This window comes from Artibeus jamaicensis, unplaced genomic scaffold (assembly GCF_021234435.1).
Source record: "Artibeus jamaicensis isolate MK-2021 breed Jamaican fruit bat unplaced genomic scaffold, CSHL_Jam_final scaffold_537, whole genome shotgun sequence".
NCBI classification, from domain to species: domain Eukaryota; kingdom Metazoa; phylum Chordata; class Mammalia; order Chiroptera; family Phyllostomidae; genus Artibeus; species Artibeus jamaicensis.
Window position 1 is genome coordinate 20,875,639 of NW_026522047.1, and position 21,954 is coordinate 20,897,592.

Here is a 21,954-nt window from a genome sequence, read left to right on the forward strand (position 1 = left end):
GTTTTTGGCCAGGGGTGAGGACATTTAGAGGGCATTTATTTTAGAAAAGGGGTATGGGGTGTGTTTGGTTGTGATAGAGACATGGGTGGCTGGGGAGGAAGGTCAACTGCCATTCAGTGTGAGGGGCCTGGGTACTTCGTGTCTGGTAGTTAGTGGGATGGGCTTGCCCAGTGAAGAATGACCTGCTCACAATGCTAATAGCAATCTTAATGAGTAACACGTGTTTTGAGGTTCAAACGCAGTAATCTTCTTTATACTACTAAATTCTTATTTTTACTAAGAAACCAGGTGTGGGGGCAACTTTCCTCGCAAGGCCCCCGTGTGCCATGGATGAGAGTACACATGACTGAGACGTGATGTGATCTGCTTGGGGAGGAGAGGCGGCCAGTTTCCCAGAGGAAAAAGGCCTTGAGCAGTGGCCAGTTTCTCAGGGGAAAAGGGTGTTGAGCCCCTTCCTCCGGGAACTTTTATTGGGTTGTAATACACAGGAATACAGGGTGGCAAGGATCAAATAGTAGATAACATTTCAGAGAAATCTGAGAGTTTAGTCTGAATCAGAGTCTGTCAGGTAGAGTTTTAGGGTTTCCTGCTTGAACCCTTAACATATGAATGAAAGCACTTTTAGAGCAGATTTCACGGGTTTATCAGGAAATCTTTGTGATGCCAGATTTTTCCCCAGGACACACTGTAGCAAGGCAAGGAGTTGCACCCCTCCCCATCAGGCTTAAGGGGATTAGAGCCAGGAAGCGCTTCTCCCAGAGGTCATGGGGATTCAGGCTATGTCAAAGCCAGGGGCGAGAGTCCATTGCTCTTTGTTGCAGCCCCCCAGACCTTCCATGATGGCCTCCCAAGTGATCATGTCTGGCTTAGGCTGCCCCCACTGTGAGGGGTCTTACCCATCAAGGACTTCTAACCGTGCTTTGGGGGCAGGGAGGAAACTGAGGCAGCATTTGCTACCAGAGACAAGCCTTGTCTCCTGCAGCTTGCATTCCAGAGGTCACTGACTCCTCCTTAGCCACAGGGGCTAGAGTTACAATTCCTAGAACCAGGCAGACAGTCCACAACAACCAGGATCACCTAATATCTGGTGAATATTTATTTCAGGGCAAACAAGTAAAATTTTATGAAACATAGAATTGCAATTAAGAAATTCAGGGCACCAGGTAGCTCTTCTTTTCTGTGTTCTGACCAATGGAGTAAGAAATTGTGCAAAGATTGATAGTCAGACGGGAAGTGAAGAACTGATTCCCTTCATCTGTGCCAGCATTAAGTTTTTCTTCCTTTGAGCTCTCTGAAAAAAGTGTTTATCTTTTACTAAGCTTCTGCCTTCACAGCACTGCTCATATCCAGCTCCTCCTTTTCATTCTCATCCCCACCACTCTTGTTTCTAGACCCTGACGTGTCTATCTACCTCCTTAGTATCCACCAAACTCACCATCTTTGTTGTCGGGTTAAATTCTAAGAAAATTCTGGTTTTGCTCTTTTATTGCTTAAATTTCTTCAAGGAAAGTTCTCCAAACTGGGTATAACAACTGTGGTGTGCAGAATAATGCCTTCCTCCTCCCCCTCCGAGTTGTCTACAAATTAATACTTGAACCCGTGAACAGGGTTAGTAAGAGATGGAGTCAGGATTTGAACCTGGGCAGCCTGACTCAATGAGCCATGTGCTTATTAACCTTGTACATAGGTAATAGGATATCAAGATTTACCATAAAACACCAGCCATAAAGAAGAGACTAGAATGAAGAACAAAAAACACAGATTGAATAAAAAAAAAACATTTGTAATGGTACAAATGAATAAGGAAATGATGAAACAATGCATTAGAAAAGTGGGCAAAGGATGTGAACAGACAATTCCCAAAAGGCACCCAAAGCCAATTAACACATGAAAACATGCTCATCTTCCCTAGCACTTGTGGGGGATGCACATCGTCCCAAGAGACACCGGACCGTGCTCGCCAGAGCAGCTGACTGTTGGCCCTCTGGTAGCACCAAGCATCGTCAGGGGCGTGGAAAGTAGGAACTCTCGAGAACGTACATTGGTGCAATAGGGCAGGAAGCATTTAACAGCGTGGAATATTTGTGTGCAGTGCGATTGCGCATCTTCTAGATACCCGCCCTAGGGCAGTCTGGCATGTGTGTGAGGGTATGTGCATGAAGACATTCAATGGAATACTGACTTGAGAAGAGAAAAATAGAAATATATTAAGGGGAAGATAAACTGGTTTGTCCTACATCAGTGGAGTACGACTCAGCATTCAAAATGACTGAATCACATATAACTATATAAATGTGAATACCTATACGTCTATTTTTAAAAAGATTTTATTTATTTATTTTTAGACAGAGGAGAAGAGGGGAGGGGGGAGGGAGAGAAACATCAGTGTGTAGTTGCCTCTTACGTGTCCCCCCACCAGGGACCTGGCCTACAACCCAGGCATGCGCCCTGACTGGGAATTAAACCAGTGACCCTTTGCTTTGCAGGCCCGTGCTCAATCCACTGAGCCACTCCAGCCAGGGCTAATACCTGTAAGTCTAAAAACATATTAAGTGAAAGAAGTAAGTAACAGAAAGTTACATAGTATATTGGTATTCACCTAAAATTTACATAAAGACAAAATCTGAGTATATGCTGTTTTTTGGATACACACACACACACACATTTCCACTGCATATATGGTGAAAGTACAAAAATGAGTATAGGAATAATAGGTACTAACTTCAAGTACCTATTGCTTTTCAGGGTGAAGGGAGGAGGAGGGAGCAGTAGGGTTTAGCTCTATTTGGTATGTTTTATTTTTTGATAAAAATAAAGAGTGCCCTGAAGAAATTATGGGCAAATATTAAAATCCTCGAAATCTTGGGATGGTTTCTATTCTGTTATGTTTTATGTGTTTGTAATATTTCATACTTAAACCCTTAAATTTATTAGGGCTGCTTACATTGGCAGCAGATTTTACTGAGGAGCTGTTGCTGTTATGAAAAGGTGTTTTCAAACACTGTACAGTTCATAAAAATTGGAGGAAAAACAGCAACCACAACTGACCTTATTTTCTGGAACAGAACACACAGCTTTGCTGTGTTAAGCTGCCCCCTCAGGATGGACCCCGTCATCTCATTTGTACCCAGTTTTCTATAATTACATCTGACAACATAATTTTTTAAAGGGGGCCTCTTTGTGTTGAATATAAAAGCATACTCTATTAACCATCCAGCTAAGGATCACAGATGACAAAGAGCTTTCTCTAATTAGTATGATTGTCAAAGTGTGTTAGCATCAGGCGTTGGGAAGAGTAATGACTCTTTCAGGAAACTAGACCACTTTTGGAAACTTCTGTCATAGTTATAGGAAGAGCTTGCTGGTTCCACTGCCTCTTATCTCAAGATGTGCTTTTCCAAGAAAAGCAAAGGAACGAGGATGCCCTAGGGAACACTTGAGTGCCAACACGTAGATGGCTGGGGACTCTGTGACCTTGTCTTCTCTCGATTCTTTTTAAAACAAATATTGATGATTAAGCCCTTGTTACTTGTTCCATTTTGGCAAAGGTAGAAAGTAGCCTATAAATTCGGAATGCAAATTGAAATAAGCAACCTTTAGGTACGCAGCCATGGGTAGAACATTATTTATCCCATATTTGAAATTTATGAGGCTTTTTATGTTGGCAAGGTGTAGCAAATGGTCCCCACCAGGTGTTCTGCTGCTAGCTTCAGACTGAAGCCATCTGCTAAAAATCTTTTTGTTTTTGCCGAAATTAACTGGGTACTTTCAGGTGTTTCGAGTTAAAGGTGGACCTTCTCTGACTTGTTCTGCGCTCTGTGCATGTGTCCTTTCTTTTCTCCACTGGGAACACTGCAACGTGTAAACCAGTGACGGTCATCTTTCTACTTGCACTACTTTCGTTAATCCTTGCTGCAACTGAGTAAAGAACCTGAACCCTAGAGGACTTCATAACTGCTGTCAGTGGCAGAGTCAAGTTGAACAACTGCTTTAGTCTGGTACTGAAATGCACTGTCTCACCAACCACCACGGTATACTGCTTCCAAGGAAGTGGTTTCTTTTTAAATTACCTGTTGTTATCCTTATAGTTTTATATGGTGATTCGTTTCTTTTAAGAAGACTCTTGAGAGCAAATAAATTTAAAATATTGGGTCAATACTTAATGTATTGGGAATAAATATGTTCTATAATTACTTTTGTAATTCATTGGTCACGATCAATGAAAGGCTGAAATAATGTATGGGCATTTTGTTCCAATGAGCTGTTGAATGCCTGTGTATTTTAAATTCAGTTTAAAATGAAATTTAAACGCAAATAGATTTTGCTATTTAACTCTTGGGAAAATCACCTGCGCGCCTGGTGCGGCCTCTCCGTTGCCCTGGTGCCATTCCTGAGGCGCCCCCCGCATCCCTTTGCGTGGCAGTCGTCTCTGTCACATGTATTAGTGTATCATCCGTCCCCTCCTTCTCGCCTGGTCTGACTTGTTTGCTTCTCTTTCTCTAGCACCTGGCCATAGTCGATGTTCTAGAAACGTATGCGGATTGGGTGAATGAATCTGACCTCTGAGCAAAGTCTTAGGAAGGGAAATATGAATATGTAGCAGTAAAGATTCAGACCCTTGTTCTTAAGACTATGGGATAGTTTATTCCGCAGAATATTTCCTTCCATGTTCCTTTGCCTGAAGACTATGGCAGAGGCCTTCTCGAGCCCCCCTCACAGCGGCAAGAGCTACGGGGCTCACCGTCCAGCGGTGACGTGTACTGTCCGGCACAGACAGGCAGGCTTCCGTTCACACCTCAGCGGTGCCTTTTCCAAGAATACGCTTTTAAAAAAGTAAATATTAGGTGTGTGTTATTTTTAATTACTGTCACTGATGTATATAATTTGAAGATTAATGTTGCTGTAATTATATTGATATACTAAGTAGTTATTCCCAGAGTTTTAGTCAGACAAATTAGGCCTGTCTTTATGAAATCATCTTCAAAGCCTCAAAGTGGTTAAGGAATCAGGAGTATGCAGAATTAAAGCCTTTTGTTCTGTGGTTAATTTAGCATGAGTTAGCAAATGTAATTGATTTTTTAAATGTGGCATCAAGGTTAGATTTCCCTTCAAGGAGAACTTTTGGTCTCCATTCTCTCTTGGTGAAGGTTTTAAATTTTGTACATGCAACCCACTGGGGTCACCTTTCACACTGGAATTAAAGTGATTTGTTTGGGTGTGTTGACAAGGAGTTAAGTACTTAAATAGGGGACATTCTCCTTTGGGACCACAGATGCTCAGATTTTGAAAAAGCGATAAATGCACTGTCTCGTTTACTGTTGTGTTTCCTGTACTTACCCTACTGCCTGGCCTGGAGGTGCTCAGTGATTCTTTTCTAAGGAACAAGGGGCTCAGTGAGTGAACAAAGGTCACTGGGAAACAACAGAGAAATGGGTAGAATCTTTTGGTTTCTCACCTAGTGAAATGGTTCCTCTGTTTCCCTCACTGCCCTTCCGACTCCACTGTGGGCTCCTCTCCACATGACCCCACCCCCTCCTTCCTGTGGCCTCACCTGGTTTTGCTGCACTTAAGGCCTGTTAGGTCCCGTTTCCCAGGCCAGGCCTGCCTGTATTCTGCTGTTGAGTTTGATGTGTCACTTGTGGGAAGTACTGCTCGCCCCCGACACTTCACATACCTGCCGGCACACGTCATCCCCCTCCGGTGTGGCCCGGACTGAACAAGTGAGACCGAGTGAGGTGAGAAGACAGCCAGTGCACCGGAAATGCAAGAATGACAGCTGCTACACGAAGGGATACAGAGGGCGCAGTGGGAAAGGGGCGAGGGGAAGGGAGAGGCAGCGACGAGTTCCTGGATGCTTTTTCCTGGTCCGCCGTGCCTGCACCCACACCTCCTGCTGACTTTCTCTTTCTGATGCCAGGCACTGCGGGTTGCTTTGTCACATCTCAGCTGTCAAAACCTCCCTTCCCTTCTCCCTCTGGTCTCTAGGGCTGGAGGTACCATCTACGCATGGACGGTTTCAGGTCTCCATCTCTAATCCAGATCTCTCTCCTATGCACCAGACTCCACGCAGCTGCCTACTGGGCTCTCCAGTGGGATGGCCCTGTGTCTCTTTATTCTGCCTGCAAAACCCCACAGGATCTGGCTCCTGCTCACCTTGCTGGGCTCTCATCACCTCTAATTCTACAGTCCAATAATACCTCACTTCTCTTAGTCCCTGGAAGGTACCATCTTTTCTTTTTCCTTTGAGCTTTTGTACACCCTCTGCTTAGCATATTCTTCCTTTCAACACTCTTTTCCTGACTATATACTATTTATTCTTCAGCAGCTTGGACATCGCTTCTGAGAACATTTCCTGCTCCCTCCCACCCCAAATCTGGATTAAGGGCCTTTATGTATATGCACAGCACCATACATTCTCTATTATGTATTCTGAACATTTGTTACACTATTTCAATTGCCAATTCATCTCTTACTAGACACAGAGATCAGTGAATACTTCGCTATTTCTTTTCTGGGCCGAAGTTAGGATTGAATGTTCTCTTGAATGCTTCCAGCCCGTTTGAGTTCCCCATAGCCTCAGGCTTTACCCTAGAGGAGTGCCTTTTACAGACAGCTTCCCGGCTTCTGTCCTGTGCTGTTCCTGCCCACCCTTTGCACGCCTGCTGGTGGGGACCTCTATGGTGCTGTTTGGCTAGCATTGCTCCTCAGCTGGGAGCAATTGCAACATTCTCAATTTCCCTCGGTCTCATACTCCCCAAGGTAAAATCAGCAGGCACACAGCACAGGTGGGCTTCTTCCCCCTACTTCTATCTCTGTTAAAGGATTTGCCATTTTCTTAATGACCGAGCTGGATAACTTGACAGTTGTGAGTTCTCGCTCACCCTCACCAAGTCCAAATGCTGTCATTTTGGGGACAGAGCACAGAGGGAGGAAGTAAACCTCATGAGCTTTGGATTAATCCTGGATCGATAGACATCGTAGCTAGCGCACCCTCACATCCACTTACATGTGAACCGCACGTTTATTTCCTCCTCCCTTTTCCTACTGCTGATGCTTCAGCTTTGATGCACTGTAGCTCTGTTTGAACTATTGCCGTCACATCTAACTGACCCATGACCCCCAGTTCGTTTTCCTTGCTATCATTTGTGAATATCAGATTAAAGTGCTTTTGAAACTGTAACTATGTATGTGTCTATCATGGCCTTTAACACATTTGCAGGAATCTTTCTCGTAACGCCCCTCAAGGTTCTTACTGGGAGACCTTCTGTCCTGGAGCGAGCGCCCTTGTCCAGGGCTTCCTCCCACAGACTGGGGTGCGTGCCTTCTCTGTATTTGCACTCAGTGCATTGTGCTATAATGCACTGCGTTGAGTTTGCTCCTCTCCTGAATATCGTGGGGGCAGGAATCGTGTTTTCTTCATCTGTGCATGCGTCTCCCTCACTCCCTACCTGCAGGCCAGCATACGCCTAGTCCATAGGAGATAAGCAACCCATGTCAACAGTGTACGTATTAACCAAATACCTTGGGTGCTGCTGTTCCCTCTATTGGAGGTGTCCGTCTGCACCTGTCGAATCCTTTCTAACCAGCGGAATACCCTCTCATTCTTCAATTCCTCGCTACTTCCAGGGCAGCCTTTGGACCAGCAGCATGGGCCTCCCCTGGGAGCTCTTAGTCGCAGGGTGAGACTTTGGAAGAGAGCTGATGACAGTTTTGTTTCTGAACACAGGTGCTTGCCACGGGGCTCAGTGGTCTCTACTCTTCCCTACCTACAAAGCTGGAAGAGAAAGGCGAGGAGTGGCACTGCCTTCTCAGAGACGACTGGCTCCTCCTCCCTTCCCTCGTGCAGTTCATGAACTCCCTGGAGTTCTGCAATGCCGTCATCCAGGTACTGAGCACAGTGCAGGGACCCTGTGTTACGGTGCCTTCGGAGTACAAGCATCACCAAGGAGTAGGTTATGAACAGTCCCCCTTTTACTTGAGTGTTTATGGACTATGGATGCTTTGCTTGAAGCACACTGAATATCCTTGGATGAGTAAAAATGTTAGTTTATGGGTTCTGGGAAGTTTTAATTGAGAAAAAATAAGTAGATTTTCTTTATCTTCCTTATATAATTGATAATTCTGTTTTGATTATCTACTTAACCATCAAAAAATAAGTTCAATGCCTGACTCATTAAATAGATATTTGTAGGCTTTTAAGCACTCCGAATCATACCACTTTTATTTCAAGGTCTTTTGGGAGTCTACAAAGGAAAACATTTTGTTTTGCTTAATGGTGCATACTACATAAAGAATGTTGTTATCCCGATTGAATTTAAAAGAACTTAAGCATCTTCTTAGTAACACAAATTAAATTTGCTTTGAAATTGGCCTGCTTGGTGCGGGGGCGGGGGGGGCACCACTGAACTCTACTATATTTGGCTTGTTGATTGGATTTTTACTTTCTGATTTCTTGTTATTGTTTTCAATAAAAATCAGATTTTATATACATTTAAGGATGTAGTAGATATTTGTCAAACAATGTTTTATTTCTGTACAGCGTAAATATCACCTTAATATTGGATTTATTAAGAAATCAAATTTTCTTTATGGTGATTGTAAGGTGAAAAATGTTAGTGATAATCTGTTTATCTACCAAATAAAGAAATAGCTTCTGGAAGAAAATGGAAATAAATTACTTTGGTTCCCATCTCATTTTTATTGCTAAGTCAAAGGAAGTTTTATTTATATATAAGTGGATTACATATTGTCATTTTTTCTTTAATATAGCAGTCTATCAACATTTTTCTGCAGAATTGTGTGGAAATAAAACAAATAGAACTATTAGTTTCTCCCCAAATGTATACACAGAGAAAGACTAGTAATTCAAAGCTATATCTTCATTTCCCTAGAAATTGCTGTTTACTTTATTTGACTATTTTTTAACAAAGAAAAATAAAGTTAATAGTCATAGTTAAGAAAAGGAAAGTGATGTATTTCATACTATATTTTGAAATTGAGGCTATGTACCATATTTTGCCATGTATAATGTGTACTTTTTTGCCCAAATTTTTGAGGGAAAGATAAGGATAAGGTATACATGGGAACAATGATTACATCCCATCCATGTAATAATGTCATGCATGATGCACACAAAAATGAGGGTGCAGATTATTTATTACATGGCAAAATATGGTAGTTGTAACATTTTGGGGGGCACTATTGAAAAGGTTACTTATAAAAGATATTAATAAGGATTATCCATGGTAAATATATTTTGGAAATCAAATATAGGAAGTTTTCTTTTTAACCTCTGATAATGTTTTCTGCCTTTGAATAGGATCTATTTTTTACAAAAAGATTTCCTAAATACCTTCCTCCACAATAAAATGAGGAGCAGAAAATACACCTTCAAAATTAGAAATTTTTTTCTGCCAGCAAAATAAATGTATTTAATTGTCCATTTTGATAGTTATACATACATACACTTGGAACTAATTTACTATATATATTATTATATATATAACATATAATTTATATATATATTAAATTAGTTCCAAGTTGAGATGAGACATAGATGAAGTTATGGGGTAAAAATTATACTATTCAGCTTGTGAATTTTATATTATGACTCCTATACATCTCAGGCTATTTATTGTCTATTTTTTAAAAACAGAAACTTAAAATTGCCACTTAAAATTTTTTTCTTAATATTTAAAAACATATTTTATTTATTTATTTTTAGAGAGAGGAGACAGGGAAGAGAAAGAGTGGGAGAGAACCATCAATGTGTGGTTGCCTTTCATGTGTCCCCTACTGGGGACCTGGTCTGCAGTCCAGGCATGTGCCCTGACTGGGAATTGAATTGAACTGGTGACCCTTTGCTTCACAGGCCTATGCTCAATCTACTGAGCTACACCAGCCAGGGCACTTTTTAAAAATTTGAAAGTCCAAGCTATTTATACTGAAACCAACCATCTGGAAAAAGTCCATGGTGGTTTAAAATCTGAATTATTCTTTAACTGTGAAATAAATGGCCAAAATTTGGATTTCTTTTTTGAATTCAGAGGGTACACAGAAATGTTTGATGTTTGAGAAGACCTAAAATTTTGATTCTTTGTGTTTTTCCTCACTACTTGTTTTCTCCCTTAGGTGGCTCATCCCTCGATTCGTAATCAGCTTGTAAGTTATATTTACAATGGGTTCCTGGTACCAGTCTTGGCTCCTGCTCTCCATAAGGTCAGTGATTGGCTGATGTAACCTTTCATTTGTTTGTGGTACAACTGATGGAAACTGAGGAAGGTGAACCTGGTGTAACTGACCTGATGGTGATGTTAGCCTGATTTCTCCCTCTATCCATATTACTTAGCCATTGTCAGACACAGGTCTTAACAGTGGCTACAACTTAAGTCTGATGGGATCCATCTGGTCTCGTAGAATATGGCATTTTGAATGGCAAGTAAGATAGTCTAAACCAGGATTGACAAATAGACTGACTCTTGTGCCTGCGTAGTTCATGGTTAGTGGCTACTTGGAACTCAAGGCCAAGTCTATCCTAGAGAGCTCAAGGTTTCCTGTGGATGTGGAGAGGGGCGCTGGTAGCACAAGTCCCTTAGATTTGCCATCTCTTAGAACATAATTTTTTTATTATAAAAATTTTGTGACAGCAAAAAATTAAAGTGAAGCCAAGTTAAGGTCCCGTCCGAGGTTGGCTGTCTCATTAGCACTGGTCTGAATCCCCTGTGACACTCTCATTCTGTGTAATAAGTCAACTGATAGCTTCTCCATTGTGAGCTGTCAGGAGACACCCATGGACCTAGAATTCTAATTTTAAGAACTTTTTTCTTCACTAAGGAAAGAGACATATATAGTACTCAAGAGGATCTTTGTCAGGTTATTGGACTTGCCAGCCTGGGTTGGGTGAGAGGCGAGGAGCGACTCATCAGTGCTTTTTGGTAGAATGCCCACCTTTCCACACCTGCCAAGAACCATTGGGCTCTCATCTTACAGAATCCGAGATTGCCTGGTTATGGCAGCTTTGAAGCCTGGCTGCACATGCTGAGGGGAGTTCTAGTTTAGATCACTGGATCTATTTTCTTTTCTTCCCCAAATTTTCAAAGTATTTTATTTTGAGGAGATGTAACCTTCGAGATAATTCCACACCACACATACCACAGTTAGTATCACAACTCTAGCCAGCCTTTGTGCATGCCTGGTCTCTTAGAGCAGCAGGTCTTGGTGGGCGATGTTCATGTCTTGCCACTTGGTGCCTTTTGAGCACAGTGACAGTGTTCTCCAAACAGGGTGCTTGCTCTGATTAGGATTTTACATTATTTCTAGGTTCAAGGGGTAATCTTGGATGTGGCTTGAACATCAAAATTTTGAAATTTCTAGGTTTAGTGGTTTATGGGCACAAAGGAACCAAGTCTTTGAAATTAAAAATATCTTTTCCTTTTTTTTTTTTAAAGATTTTATTCACCCATTTCCAAAGAGAAGGGAAGGGGAGGAAGAAAGAGAGGGAGAGAAACATCAATGAGTGGTTGTCTCTCACGTGCCCCCAACCCAGGCATGTGTCCTGACTGGGAACTGAACCCCTGATCCTTTGGTTCTGAGGCCGGCACTCAATCCACTGAGCCACACCAGTCAGGGTGTAAATTAAAAATGTCTTTTTGATATGGAACATATCTTTGGAAAATACAGACCTTGTGTTTGCTTCCAGGTTGTCTTTCTGTTCCTCTCTTGCTGTTCTGGGGTTGGGACGGGGGTTTGGAGTGAAGGTCTCAGACCGCTGCGTGGAGGAATTTCCCTCTGCGGAGCAACACAACAGCCCCGGGGAAATCCTCCGCAGGAGTTATCTGTATGTGCTCTCACACGCTTAGACTTTCTCGCACGTGTTTTCCATCCTTTTCCTCATTGACCGGTTGTTATAAAATAATTCCCCAAGTCATTGTCGTAATAGCTATAATTATAAAATTATTTTTGGTTCGGTGTTTTTATGTCCTTATAATTAGCACACCTTAAGGGTACAAATATTAATGATAACTCTTTATCTGTAATTGAGGATGAGACCCACTCAGAGAGCTGCCGTGAGGGTCTGACGGTCGCCGTGCGTCTCCTTCACAGTGCTCGCCACGAGGGGAATCAGATCATTAAGTGTGCAATGGCTTGCTTAATGTCTGTCTCCCCAGCAGTTTGCCTGCTTCTTAGGGGTAGGGTTCACCCTTGTTTTGTTCACGGGGGTATCCAGTGCCAAGCATAGTACCTTAGATCTAGAGGTTGAATAAACAGCACACAAATGGAGCGGCGTGTGTCAAAGTGCCAGGCAAAGTGCTTGCACTTGGTACATTCTCAGATGGTGGTTCATAGAGAATAATAATAGTGCTTTATGTTTAGTAACTAACAGTGTTCTCAGTAATGCCCATGATTCACGTGAGATTTTGAAAATCATGCAGTTATTTTAATGTGTGCTTACTGTGAAAAAATACAGTCAATACTGAGTATACGGAGCAAAGTGAACATTACCATATTAGATTTCCAATCCCTCATTAGGACTCCTTAACTTTTATTCATCGAGGACCATTTCTCCTAGGGCTATTGAGCAACTAGGGAGAATATTTCCTCCTTAATTGATTTTTATTCCTGCTCTTCATCTTTTTATTTTGTTTGTGTTTTGCTACTTAAAATTAAAGGCATAGGAAAGAAGTGGGGTGGGGGGAGGTGGCCAGCCTCTCCTCCAGCTCTGGGCTTCCTGAGTGGTTGATAAAGTGTATGGATGGCTGGCCAGGGGCTCAGAAACAAGAGGAAAGAAGTCCAGAATTGGGCATTTCCTGAGGCATTCCCAGTGGGGACAGTCACATCTGGAGCCTGTACCCTCTCCTCTGATGTGGAGGGAGACCTGGGAGTGTCATGTCTACTGCAGGGGCTCCCGTCCATAGTTCTCCCATGTTGGGTCCCTTGCCTCGACTGAAGACCCTCATTTAATACCCTTAGTAAATTTCCTTGGTGCGCTATCTCAGCCCCTAGTTTATGCAAAACATTCCAGTTCTGCACCATCAGCGCAGGCAGTTTGCAGAGGTGAATTTAGTCTCTCTGTCTCATAAATAACATAAATAAATTCATACTCAGTAACTCTACCACATCACAGTCAGTACTCATAAACAGTGTCTCCACAGCATTCCTTAAGTCATTACAACGGGTTGTGGGCAGTAAAAGGAGGGGAGCAGGGGGTGCCTGACAAGACAGATGGCCTCCACCTCTCCTCTTCCCACCCTGCGCGTGTTGAACGCCACACCTCCTGTGCACACTGCTCCGCTGTGTGTGTGTGGGGGGGTCATTTGTTCTCCTGTGTTAGCCCAAAGGTGTATCTGGGTTTTTCTTGTTTGGTTTGGCTTTTCTTAAAAAAAAAATAGGGCTGCATAGTTTTCTGTAGTGTGGAAATACAATCCCTTATTCACAACTCAAAAATTGAAAAACCTCCGAAAACGGAATTTTTTAAGTCATTGATATGGCAACACAACCTAACCTTTGCTGGACTCTGGTGGCATACGTGTGCCTGAACAGTCACAGGGCTGTTTTTATCTCACTTGCATTAATGTCTGTGAGCTTTATGAAGAAATATTCATGCATTGGATTGTAGAGCTCTGCTCCCGACCGCTGGGTTGTGTCAAGTATGGCAGATGTAATACTGCTTTTCTAAAGGATGAGGTTTTGAATTCCAAAATGCATGGTCTGCAGGGTTTGGGATAAGAGATCGGGAGCCTGTTTTGGTCATTTAGGGAAGGATGAATTTTTGGAGATAGGTTAAAATCATACTTTGTAAAAGCCACATTAAAGAAAATGATACCATGTTAATATAGGTCATTTAGGAATTAGATCTAGCCATAGCCATGGACATCATGTTGCGCAAAAATAGTTATTAATGACTTTAGACTAATGGGACAGCCATTAATTGTCCAGCATGAGCTAGTTCTGTTGTCTCCGTATGTTTGATTTATCAAAGCTGAATTGTCAAGGCTGCGTTTTCATTGGCATGGTTGTGGGAGTCTGAGTTCTCAGTGGCGCGGATGCAGGTTGGGATCACAAGTGCGAGGGTTTTGCCAGCGGAAGTGCTGGTGAGAGAGAAAACAGGGAGCAAGGTAGGGACAGCTGGCTGTGGCGTTGTCAGACTGCCAGGCCAGCCTGACGCAAGTGCAGCGTAGTGTGAACCTGACTGGGAGCGTCCCAGACTGTTGTGACAAGGTCCAGGTGCCCCCAAACAGGTCCGCCAGAGCTGGCTGGCTGCCTGCCCTCAGCCAGGGGCTGTGAGCCACCTGTGGGCCACGTGCTGAGGTTGCAGCATAGCCACAGGCCCCTGGGTCACTTACATCTTGGTAGATGGAGGTCAAGGAGGCAGGCATGTTTCCATGGCAACCATGTTCCCACGTGGTCGATATCTGTGGTTTTCCTGATCATAGATGTTGAAAAGATAGATATGTATATTTGCTTAATTTATAGTGCTTTCTTTTTTTGGTGCAGAATATTCAGGCGTTCCAGCGCTCCCCTTGTGGAGGGGGATGTTTTTGTCAGGGTTAGTTTGAGAAAAGAACTTCCTGTATCTGTTGCTACGATGACATAGTGACAGGCGCAAACACCACCAGCATCTCAGGGGCTGAAACAACAAGTGTTAATGTCTTTGTTCGCAGGGCTTATCTACCTGCGGAGTGGGGTGAGCGGCTTATAGGTAGCTCTTCTCCACGGCATCGTCACTCGGGGACCCAGGTCAATAGAACCGGCACAGTCTGATATCACTGGTCATGCTGTCAGAGGGGAGGAACCATGGTGGGTGGCCCACTGGTTTTGAAGCTCCAGTCTAGAGGTGACACATGTCATTTCTGTTCACATTTCATTGTCCAAAGCAAATCCAATCCCCAGGCCACATGCGACCTCGGAGGCAAGTGCAGTTTCACTTTTCCAGAAGAGAGACATCGAAGGCAGTTATCAGCCCCAATGACTGTCACATGTTTCATCAGTCAGGGCCCCAGAAGGAACAGGTGACACTCAGGTTGGCTAGTGAGGGACTTCCTTACCAGAGGATGGTGTTTCAATGATCCTATGGCTGTGTGATAAGCTGCCCCCAACCTTAAAGACTTAAAACATTCATTTATCATGAGTCTAAAGTACAATTCCCAGGTTCTGGAATTAGGGCAGCTTGCAGAGGGGATGCTCATTTCTGTCCTACGAGGTCTGGGCTCAGCTGGGATGAGTACACTGGCTGCAGTCCAAACAGCTTGGAGCTGGATGGATCTCTCTCTTTCTCTCTCTCTCTCTCTCTCTGCCTCTTGCCCTCTTTCCACAAAGCATCTCCACAGGGTAGCTTGGGCTTCCTCACAGCACGGTGGCCTCAGGTAGTTGGACTTCCCGTATGTGGGTCGAGGGCTCCAAGAGACAGGAAGTGGATCGTGCCAGTCTGGAAGGTGAAACCATGTTGTTCCTGTCCTATTTTATTGTTCATAGTAGTCACCCACTTTCCAGGCAGGAGCACATAGACCCCACCTGTTGATGACAGGAATGTCAAAGAATTTGTGGCCATAGTCTGGGTGGGGTTACCATGGGTACCACCCCAGGACCGAATGCTTAAGGATCGGGGGCCTGTGTAGAAAAGGCCATCTGACAGGAACCCTGAACTTACGTCACGGGTCAGAGCCAAACCTGAGGCAGCCCCTCAAAGAGGAAGTCAGTAGAATAAAATAAATAGCAAAACTTTACTCACCTCCCTTCCTCTGATGTCCTGCTGGATGCCTGTAGGGTGAACCCAAATGGAAACCAGGCGGTAGGGGAATCATGGGGCAAAAAGTGGTCCATGTGGGGCCACTGGGGCTCAGAGCAGGGAGACGAGAGGGAGAGGGGCACAGGGAGGGCACCCGGCACACTCACTTATTCACCAGGGTCAGCATCTTAGAGTATGGCATCACCCACCACGGACCCTTCCAGACCACCTGCAAACGGCAGCTGCCTCTCCCTGACGTAAAACTGCCCGGCCTTCCCTCACCGCATCACTCACTGCACTTAATACTTGTTTTAAAAGACTGGGATTTTAAAGAATCACTTTTTAAACAAACCGGAGGCTTCTGACTCCTTGACAAGAGCTGCCTCCCTTTCCCCTTGACATCCACACTCCAGACTCTCCTGTTCTCCTTGTCTGCTGTCCTGACCCAACTCTCTCCTGTCCTTCCCTGCCCGTGGACTTGCTCAGGGCTGGGGCATCCACCGATCAACCCCTGGGATCATCTCTAACTCTACAGAGAGCCTGCGCATCTGCTCGGCATGAATGCTTAACCGCTGGGTGGGTCTCTTTTTCCAAATGGCCCGCTGTGCCCCTCAAACGTAGACCATCAGAAGCCAAACTCACAATGTCTTTCTCCCCAGGCTACCTTAGCTCATCCTCTGCACACTTCATCTGTGTGTGTGGATAACATCATTTTCCTAGTTACCTGGCCTAGTAGCCATGATGGATTCTTCTTGAATCTTTCCTCTTACTCACCCCTCATGCTGTGCCAGGCAGACAAAAACAGAAGTAAGGCAGGCTCATTGCCTTTGTCCAGCGGTGTTATGTAGGAACAGGGGGCTGGCTGGAGACCAGCAGACAGAGGTGGCTCCAGTGGGGACAGAAAGTAGGGACCGGAGGGTGTCTGGAGGGGTACGGGTTACATAAATAGCAGCCTGGGCTCAGTCATTTTATTTCAGTTTTGTGTCCTGTGAAACAGGATGGTCCTCTTTTGTGGGTTATGTTGGCTTCTTTATTTGGAGATTGGCAACAAATTAAGCAAGAAATTTGGGGCTACCCGTAGCAGTTGAAGGCGGGGGCACTGAGGGTGTCGAAGGGATGGGCGGCGGGAGAAATAACCACACACCGTCCCTTTCTGCCGTCACCTCACAGGCATTGGCAGTAATAACTGTGACCTCAAAGAAAGCCTATCCCTTTGGCTTTTGCAAAGAGCAGCCAGCTGTGTTTCTTTCAGCAAATTATTCCGTATAGGTGTGCCTGGAAAAACAGAAGCAAAAAAAATCTTCCAGAAAAACTGATTTTCCACCATGCCTTGCATGCTGCAACCGTGCTGGAACAGGGGACACGGGTAGAATTAATGTCAGGCGCTTGTCAGACCCGCCCTCCGCGGCCTGCGTGCTGGGTTCCCGGAAGCCACAAAGGAGCCCATTTGTTTTACAATCTTGTCTTCCAAACATACACATACATATTCATGAGCAATATCCCGTGAGCTCAGTAATTCATGGCTTATTGACTTAGGTTGATGGATGGAGGGTTTTTTTGGGAGACTAGAGAAGAAAGGATGGAAATTTTGAGAGTGTGGGAGCAGCCACACATGTGAGTCACCTGCTTGCTATTAATGTGTCTGTGGGTGGGAGTGGCTGGGACCCCTTTAGAGCCCATTTGGGTATTTTTGACTTGTATGCCCCATGAAACTAGTGACTGAAAATTTTAAGAGCAATTTAATACAATCTTCAAATGATCATCATTAGTAAATGTTAGTGAGCTATAATTGGGTGTTGAGTTTACAGGCGGAGTACTTAACCCCCTAGGTCCTGCTGGTTTCAGTGTCCAGAGCAGCCTGTCACCTGCTGAGCTCCACTTCCATCCGTCTTTCCTCCTCCATCTCTAGTCTGGGAGCCGGTGGAGGGGCTTTGGGTGGCAGGAGGGTAACGGCAGCTCCCCTGCTTGCTCTTTGGACAGACTTCCTGCTGCGTTTTTGGATGCTGAGCACGATGTCACTGTGCTGTCATCTGCATCACTTCCTATGAAAAACACCTTGCAGTTTTCGGTCTGGTTTCCACGAATGCTGTTAAATGTCATTGGTCAGGTCCTTCCTTTCAGTGGGAGATTGGAAGAAAGGAGGGATCAGAGCCCTGGAGCTAGGATGCCGTCTTGGCCCTGGCACTCTGAGGTTTTATTTTCCAAATCTGGTGGTTCTTTGCTAAATCTGTTATAGTTTTTCCTGATTATGGAGGTTCTCCAGTAGACTCTGGCTCTGGGGAGGACTCTACTAAAAACTAGAGCGGGATAGTGTTTTCGTCCCTCCGTTCCACATTTCTACTTAAGCTTTTCAGCTAATTTGCTTTTTAAAACCTGTTCCCTAGATTATTGGCCCAAGGTGTTTGACTGAAGGCCCCCGAATGTTGTCCTGCTCTGTTTTTTCCTGGCTCCTGATCCTTTTCCTGCAATGCTGCTGAGCTCTCCTTGTTCATGGGGAACTTTATTACGGTGGCTGGAGTAGACAAGTCACTTAAGCAACTCTGTCCTCCACTTTGCTGAAAGCATGCCCCAGTGACCACCGGGGCCACAGGCTGCTGATCTGGCGCCAAGTGAAAGGGTCTTGAGGATGCCCTGGGGAAGTTCTGTTGTTTCTTACAGAAGCCGCTGCTGCCTGGCAGCTGGGGAGACTGCGCTCCGTGTGTGGAGCCTGGGCTCAGCAGGAGCACCAGTGCACCTGGTGCCACCTCAAGCTCACATCGTGTTGTGGTCCCCACTGGACGCTGGAGACCCAGCTGTGACCGACCGAGGAGCCGGGATGCCAATGGCCGGGCCCAAACAATCATTCTGTCTCCTCGGTTACCCCAAATGTAGACAGAAGAATGCGGTGGGAGCAGAGGGGCCAGGCAGAAGGATCACTGTAGCCTCCAGTGATGGCAGTTGAAGGAGGTAATGAAAAGGCCCAGTCCTGCCTCGGGCCTGCGGCTGTGCAATGTGGAACGGCAGTGGCACTGTTAAACTTGGTTGAAAAATCCTATCGAGCAGGCCGGCTCTAGTCAGCCTAAACTAATAACTGCTCTATCCAATGGGAGCCAGGTATTTTGTAGGCCTAGGATATTTTAGTGGTAGTTATAAGAGTCTTTGACTTGAAATACTTGATTTATTAATTGAAAACTGAAAATTAGTATGTGCCATCTAATACGTCCAGTTAATGCATTATATTTGATTAATACAATTTTGGGAAGCAGCATAATTAACATTTTAAAAAATGAAGTTTGAGGTTAGAGAGACTTAGTTTGAGTTCTGACTTTTTGCTATTTAACCAGCAATGTGACTGTGGCAAGTTCCTTCATCTGCTAGTTTTTATTGTCTATGGGCACTAACACCCATCTTACTGGGCTCTTGTGAAGAATAAATGAGATACGGCACTTACGTGCTTATTGTCTCTGGCACTTAGTGCTGAACACGTATTAACTATTGACCAGCTGAATCTCTGAGCTCAACCTCCTTTGTTTGATACCGTGTATTACTGGGCAGTGAATTTTCTACTATTCTTAGTGCTATAAATGTTTCGACTTCAGATAACCTGCTCTTTGTCCCGTAACACATCCGTGCATTATTTCATAGACAGCATGACTTTGGATTTACTCTTTCCTCATTTCTCTCAGAATGTGATGTCAACTCAGTGGTTCCTCGAGTTATTTTCCTACTTATTTTAATTCTCAATGCTGGAGGTTCTGACACCTACACGTGCAAAGACAGTTCCCTGGGCACTTGCTCCCTGAGAACTACCACCTGCCAGTGAGTCTGATCGAGGAGGCAGGGCTGAGGCCCCGGGGTCACCCCCCGACCAGCAAACCCAGGTGCTCCAAGGACCACCCTGTAGGATCACACGGATCTGCATCCTGCTGCTGGCACCTCAGCTGTTTAAATGCTGACCAAGGATTCTGAAGACAGGGGTCCTAGCTTTGTGTGTGATCTCAATGGTCTTAACCTGGTTAAGGATCTGGTGTTTTCATGTGCAGTAAGTAACCCCACGGTGCCGGCCTTCCAGGGCTGGGGAACATCAGATGCTGGGGTGGACGATGGCACTTTGGGGAGCATGGAGCCTTTCCCAAATGAGTGAGGGATTAAAACGGGGATGCAGTCTGCCCTGCTTCCCTTGGGGGCTGTCTTAGCCATCAAACAGATAACGTAGGTCAAAACACTCAGCGAAACTGAAGGACTTGGTAGCAGCGGTATTTAAGGCTGGCAGTGAAGGGAGACTGTTGGGTTCCCATCGGTTCTGAGAATGTGTTTTTGCCCCTGATGTGTGTGCAGTGTCTGATTGAGGGGAGCACCTCCCCTTGCTCAGGATGCCGGACAGGTGCCATTATTAACGATGACATCAACGTCGCTCTCCTGTGTGATGCTGTCAAGTAGGTGGACAGTGAGTGATATCGCTACCATAAAAACTCAAGCGCAAATGCTGTCAGCGCGGCAGTGGGAATCCTGGCTGCCCGCGGACATCCTGTACATCACAGCATGTTGTAAGGAGACCGCGGAAGAGCATTGTTCGACCGCGGCCCCAGTCCCACCAGAGCCGAGGTGCTGCCGGCGGGAGGGAAAACAAGTGCCCCTTGTAGCTGCAGCTCACACAGTAAACATGGCCTTGCCGGTGACTGCTACCTCATTACTTTCCATATTCCAGGATATTCAGTGGAGAGATGCTGCACACAGATGTTCAGATCCATATACACACATACTTTTTCTGTCCTCAATATATAGAAAAGCCCAAGAGAGTCCGTGGTTTGTCCAGTGCTACCACCTGTGGATCAGCTGTGGAACGTGATGAAATGTGTACCGTTCACAGTGGAAAGCCTCCGAGAGTGTGGAAATAGGTCATCGTAGAAGCTATTGGGACATTCACTTCTTTTTGTTTCCCTAAAGAAAAATCTTGTAATTAATATCTACACTCTCATGCTAAGCTTCTAGCCTACTTTAAACACTGTCTCTTTAAATTGATTTTGTAGACAGCGTGGCTCCAAATAGGGCATATAGTGTGTTTTCAGCTGAGACCAGGGCATGTTGTTACAAGGATGGAAACCTAAATCTTTGCTCCCGTTTTGCATATTCACAGAACAAACAGAGAATTAATTGGCCATAGGATCCACAATATCATCACCCGGGCCGAAAGCCAGCCTCATGGTGCCTTTGGGGCATCCCTGTTCCCCTTCCTGTACTGATGTTGAGCGCTGCTCGTTCTTACGGAACTCTGTGACCATGCCTGGAGTATCTCCAGGATGCTAGATCTAATGCTATGCCAAAGCAAACAGACAAACACACTGGCCTAAGTAAATAGACTTAAGTAAGTAGACAGAAAAGGGAAGGCTAATTTATTCATTGATATAACCCCTCAATGTTGTGGTATCCAGTACATATGTTCTTTGCCAAGGGTTTAATACAGTGTGGACTTCAGGGTCGGGCTGCCAGGGTGTCTGTCCAGCTCTGCCTCTTGCCAGCTGTGTGCCCATGGGTGGGACCTTTAACCTCACTGAGCCGCTTTCCTAATTTGTAAAGTATGGGGGGGTGATGGTGACAGTGCCTGCCTTGCAGAAGACGTGATGATGGAATGGAGTTGATACTGTAAACATGGTGCCTGGCGGAGAGTAAGTGCTGTGTGTGTGTTAACTCTGTTATTACTGGTTTTGTTCTTATTATATACCTGTTAGAAAAATCACAATTCTAGATGGCTGAGCAGTCTTTTCATTGATGTGTAATACTATACAGTACTACTCTTATTTTATCTGTAGTGATATAAACTGTGGCATACTGCCAGGAGGAAATCAGTTGAGAACTACAGACATCAAGGTATTAAGAGAAATAGAGATGTTGACTTTATAGAGATCAGTTGTTTTAACTTTTTCCTGGGTGGATCCCAAACTTTCACAGACTCACAGACCCCTCCTCTCACAGGCTCACTTCTCCAGCCACCCTGGACCATTTGCTACCCAGTGAGTGTGAACTGGCCTTCTAGTTAAATGCCTCTACTTAGGTTCTCCCTTTACGCAAGGCGCCTTTCTCTTCCAGCTCTGCTCGTCGAAATCTTCCTTATCCTTCAACGTCCAGGCCACATGCCACCTCCTTCTGAAAGTCTTCCTGATCAAGCCAGAAGTAGGCAACTACTCTTCACTTTTTCGGAGTTTGGTTGGTATCACTCATGTGACACCCAAAGGTTACTCTCTTATGATCCT

At 44.8% G+C, this 21,954-nt stretch overlaps 1 protein-coding gene across 7 annotated transcripts in view; it reads left to right on the forward strand.

Annotated features, from left to right (window-relative positions):
• Positions 1–21,954, forward strand: part of FHIP1A (FHF complex subunit HOOK interacting protein 1A) — a 200,286-nt gene that overhangs the window by 130,361 nt on the left and 47,971 nt on the right. For all 7 annotated transcript variants that reach the window (XR_008390250.1, XM_053658217.1, XM_053658221.1 and 4 more), the window contains 2 exons: positions 7,727–7,885; positions 10,132–10,218. Coding sequence is in view for 6 of the 7 variants with exons in the window: in XM_053658217.1 (XP_053514192.1) it covers positions 7,727–7,885; positions 10,132–10,218 (246 nt within the window). In the remaining variant the exon portion in view is untranslated. The remainder of the gene's footprint in view (positions 1–7,726; positions 7,886–10,131; positions 10,219–21,954) is intronic.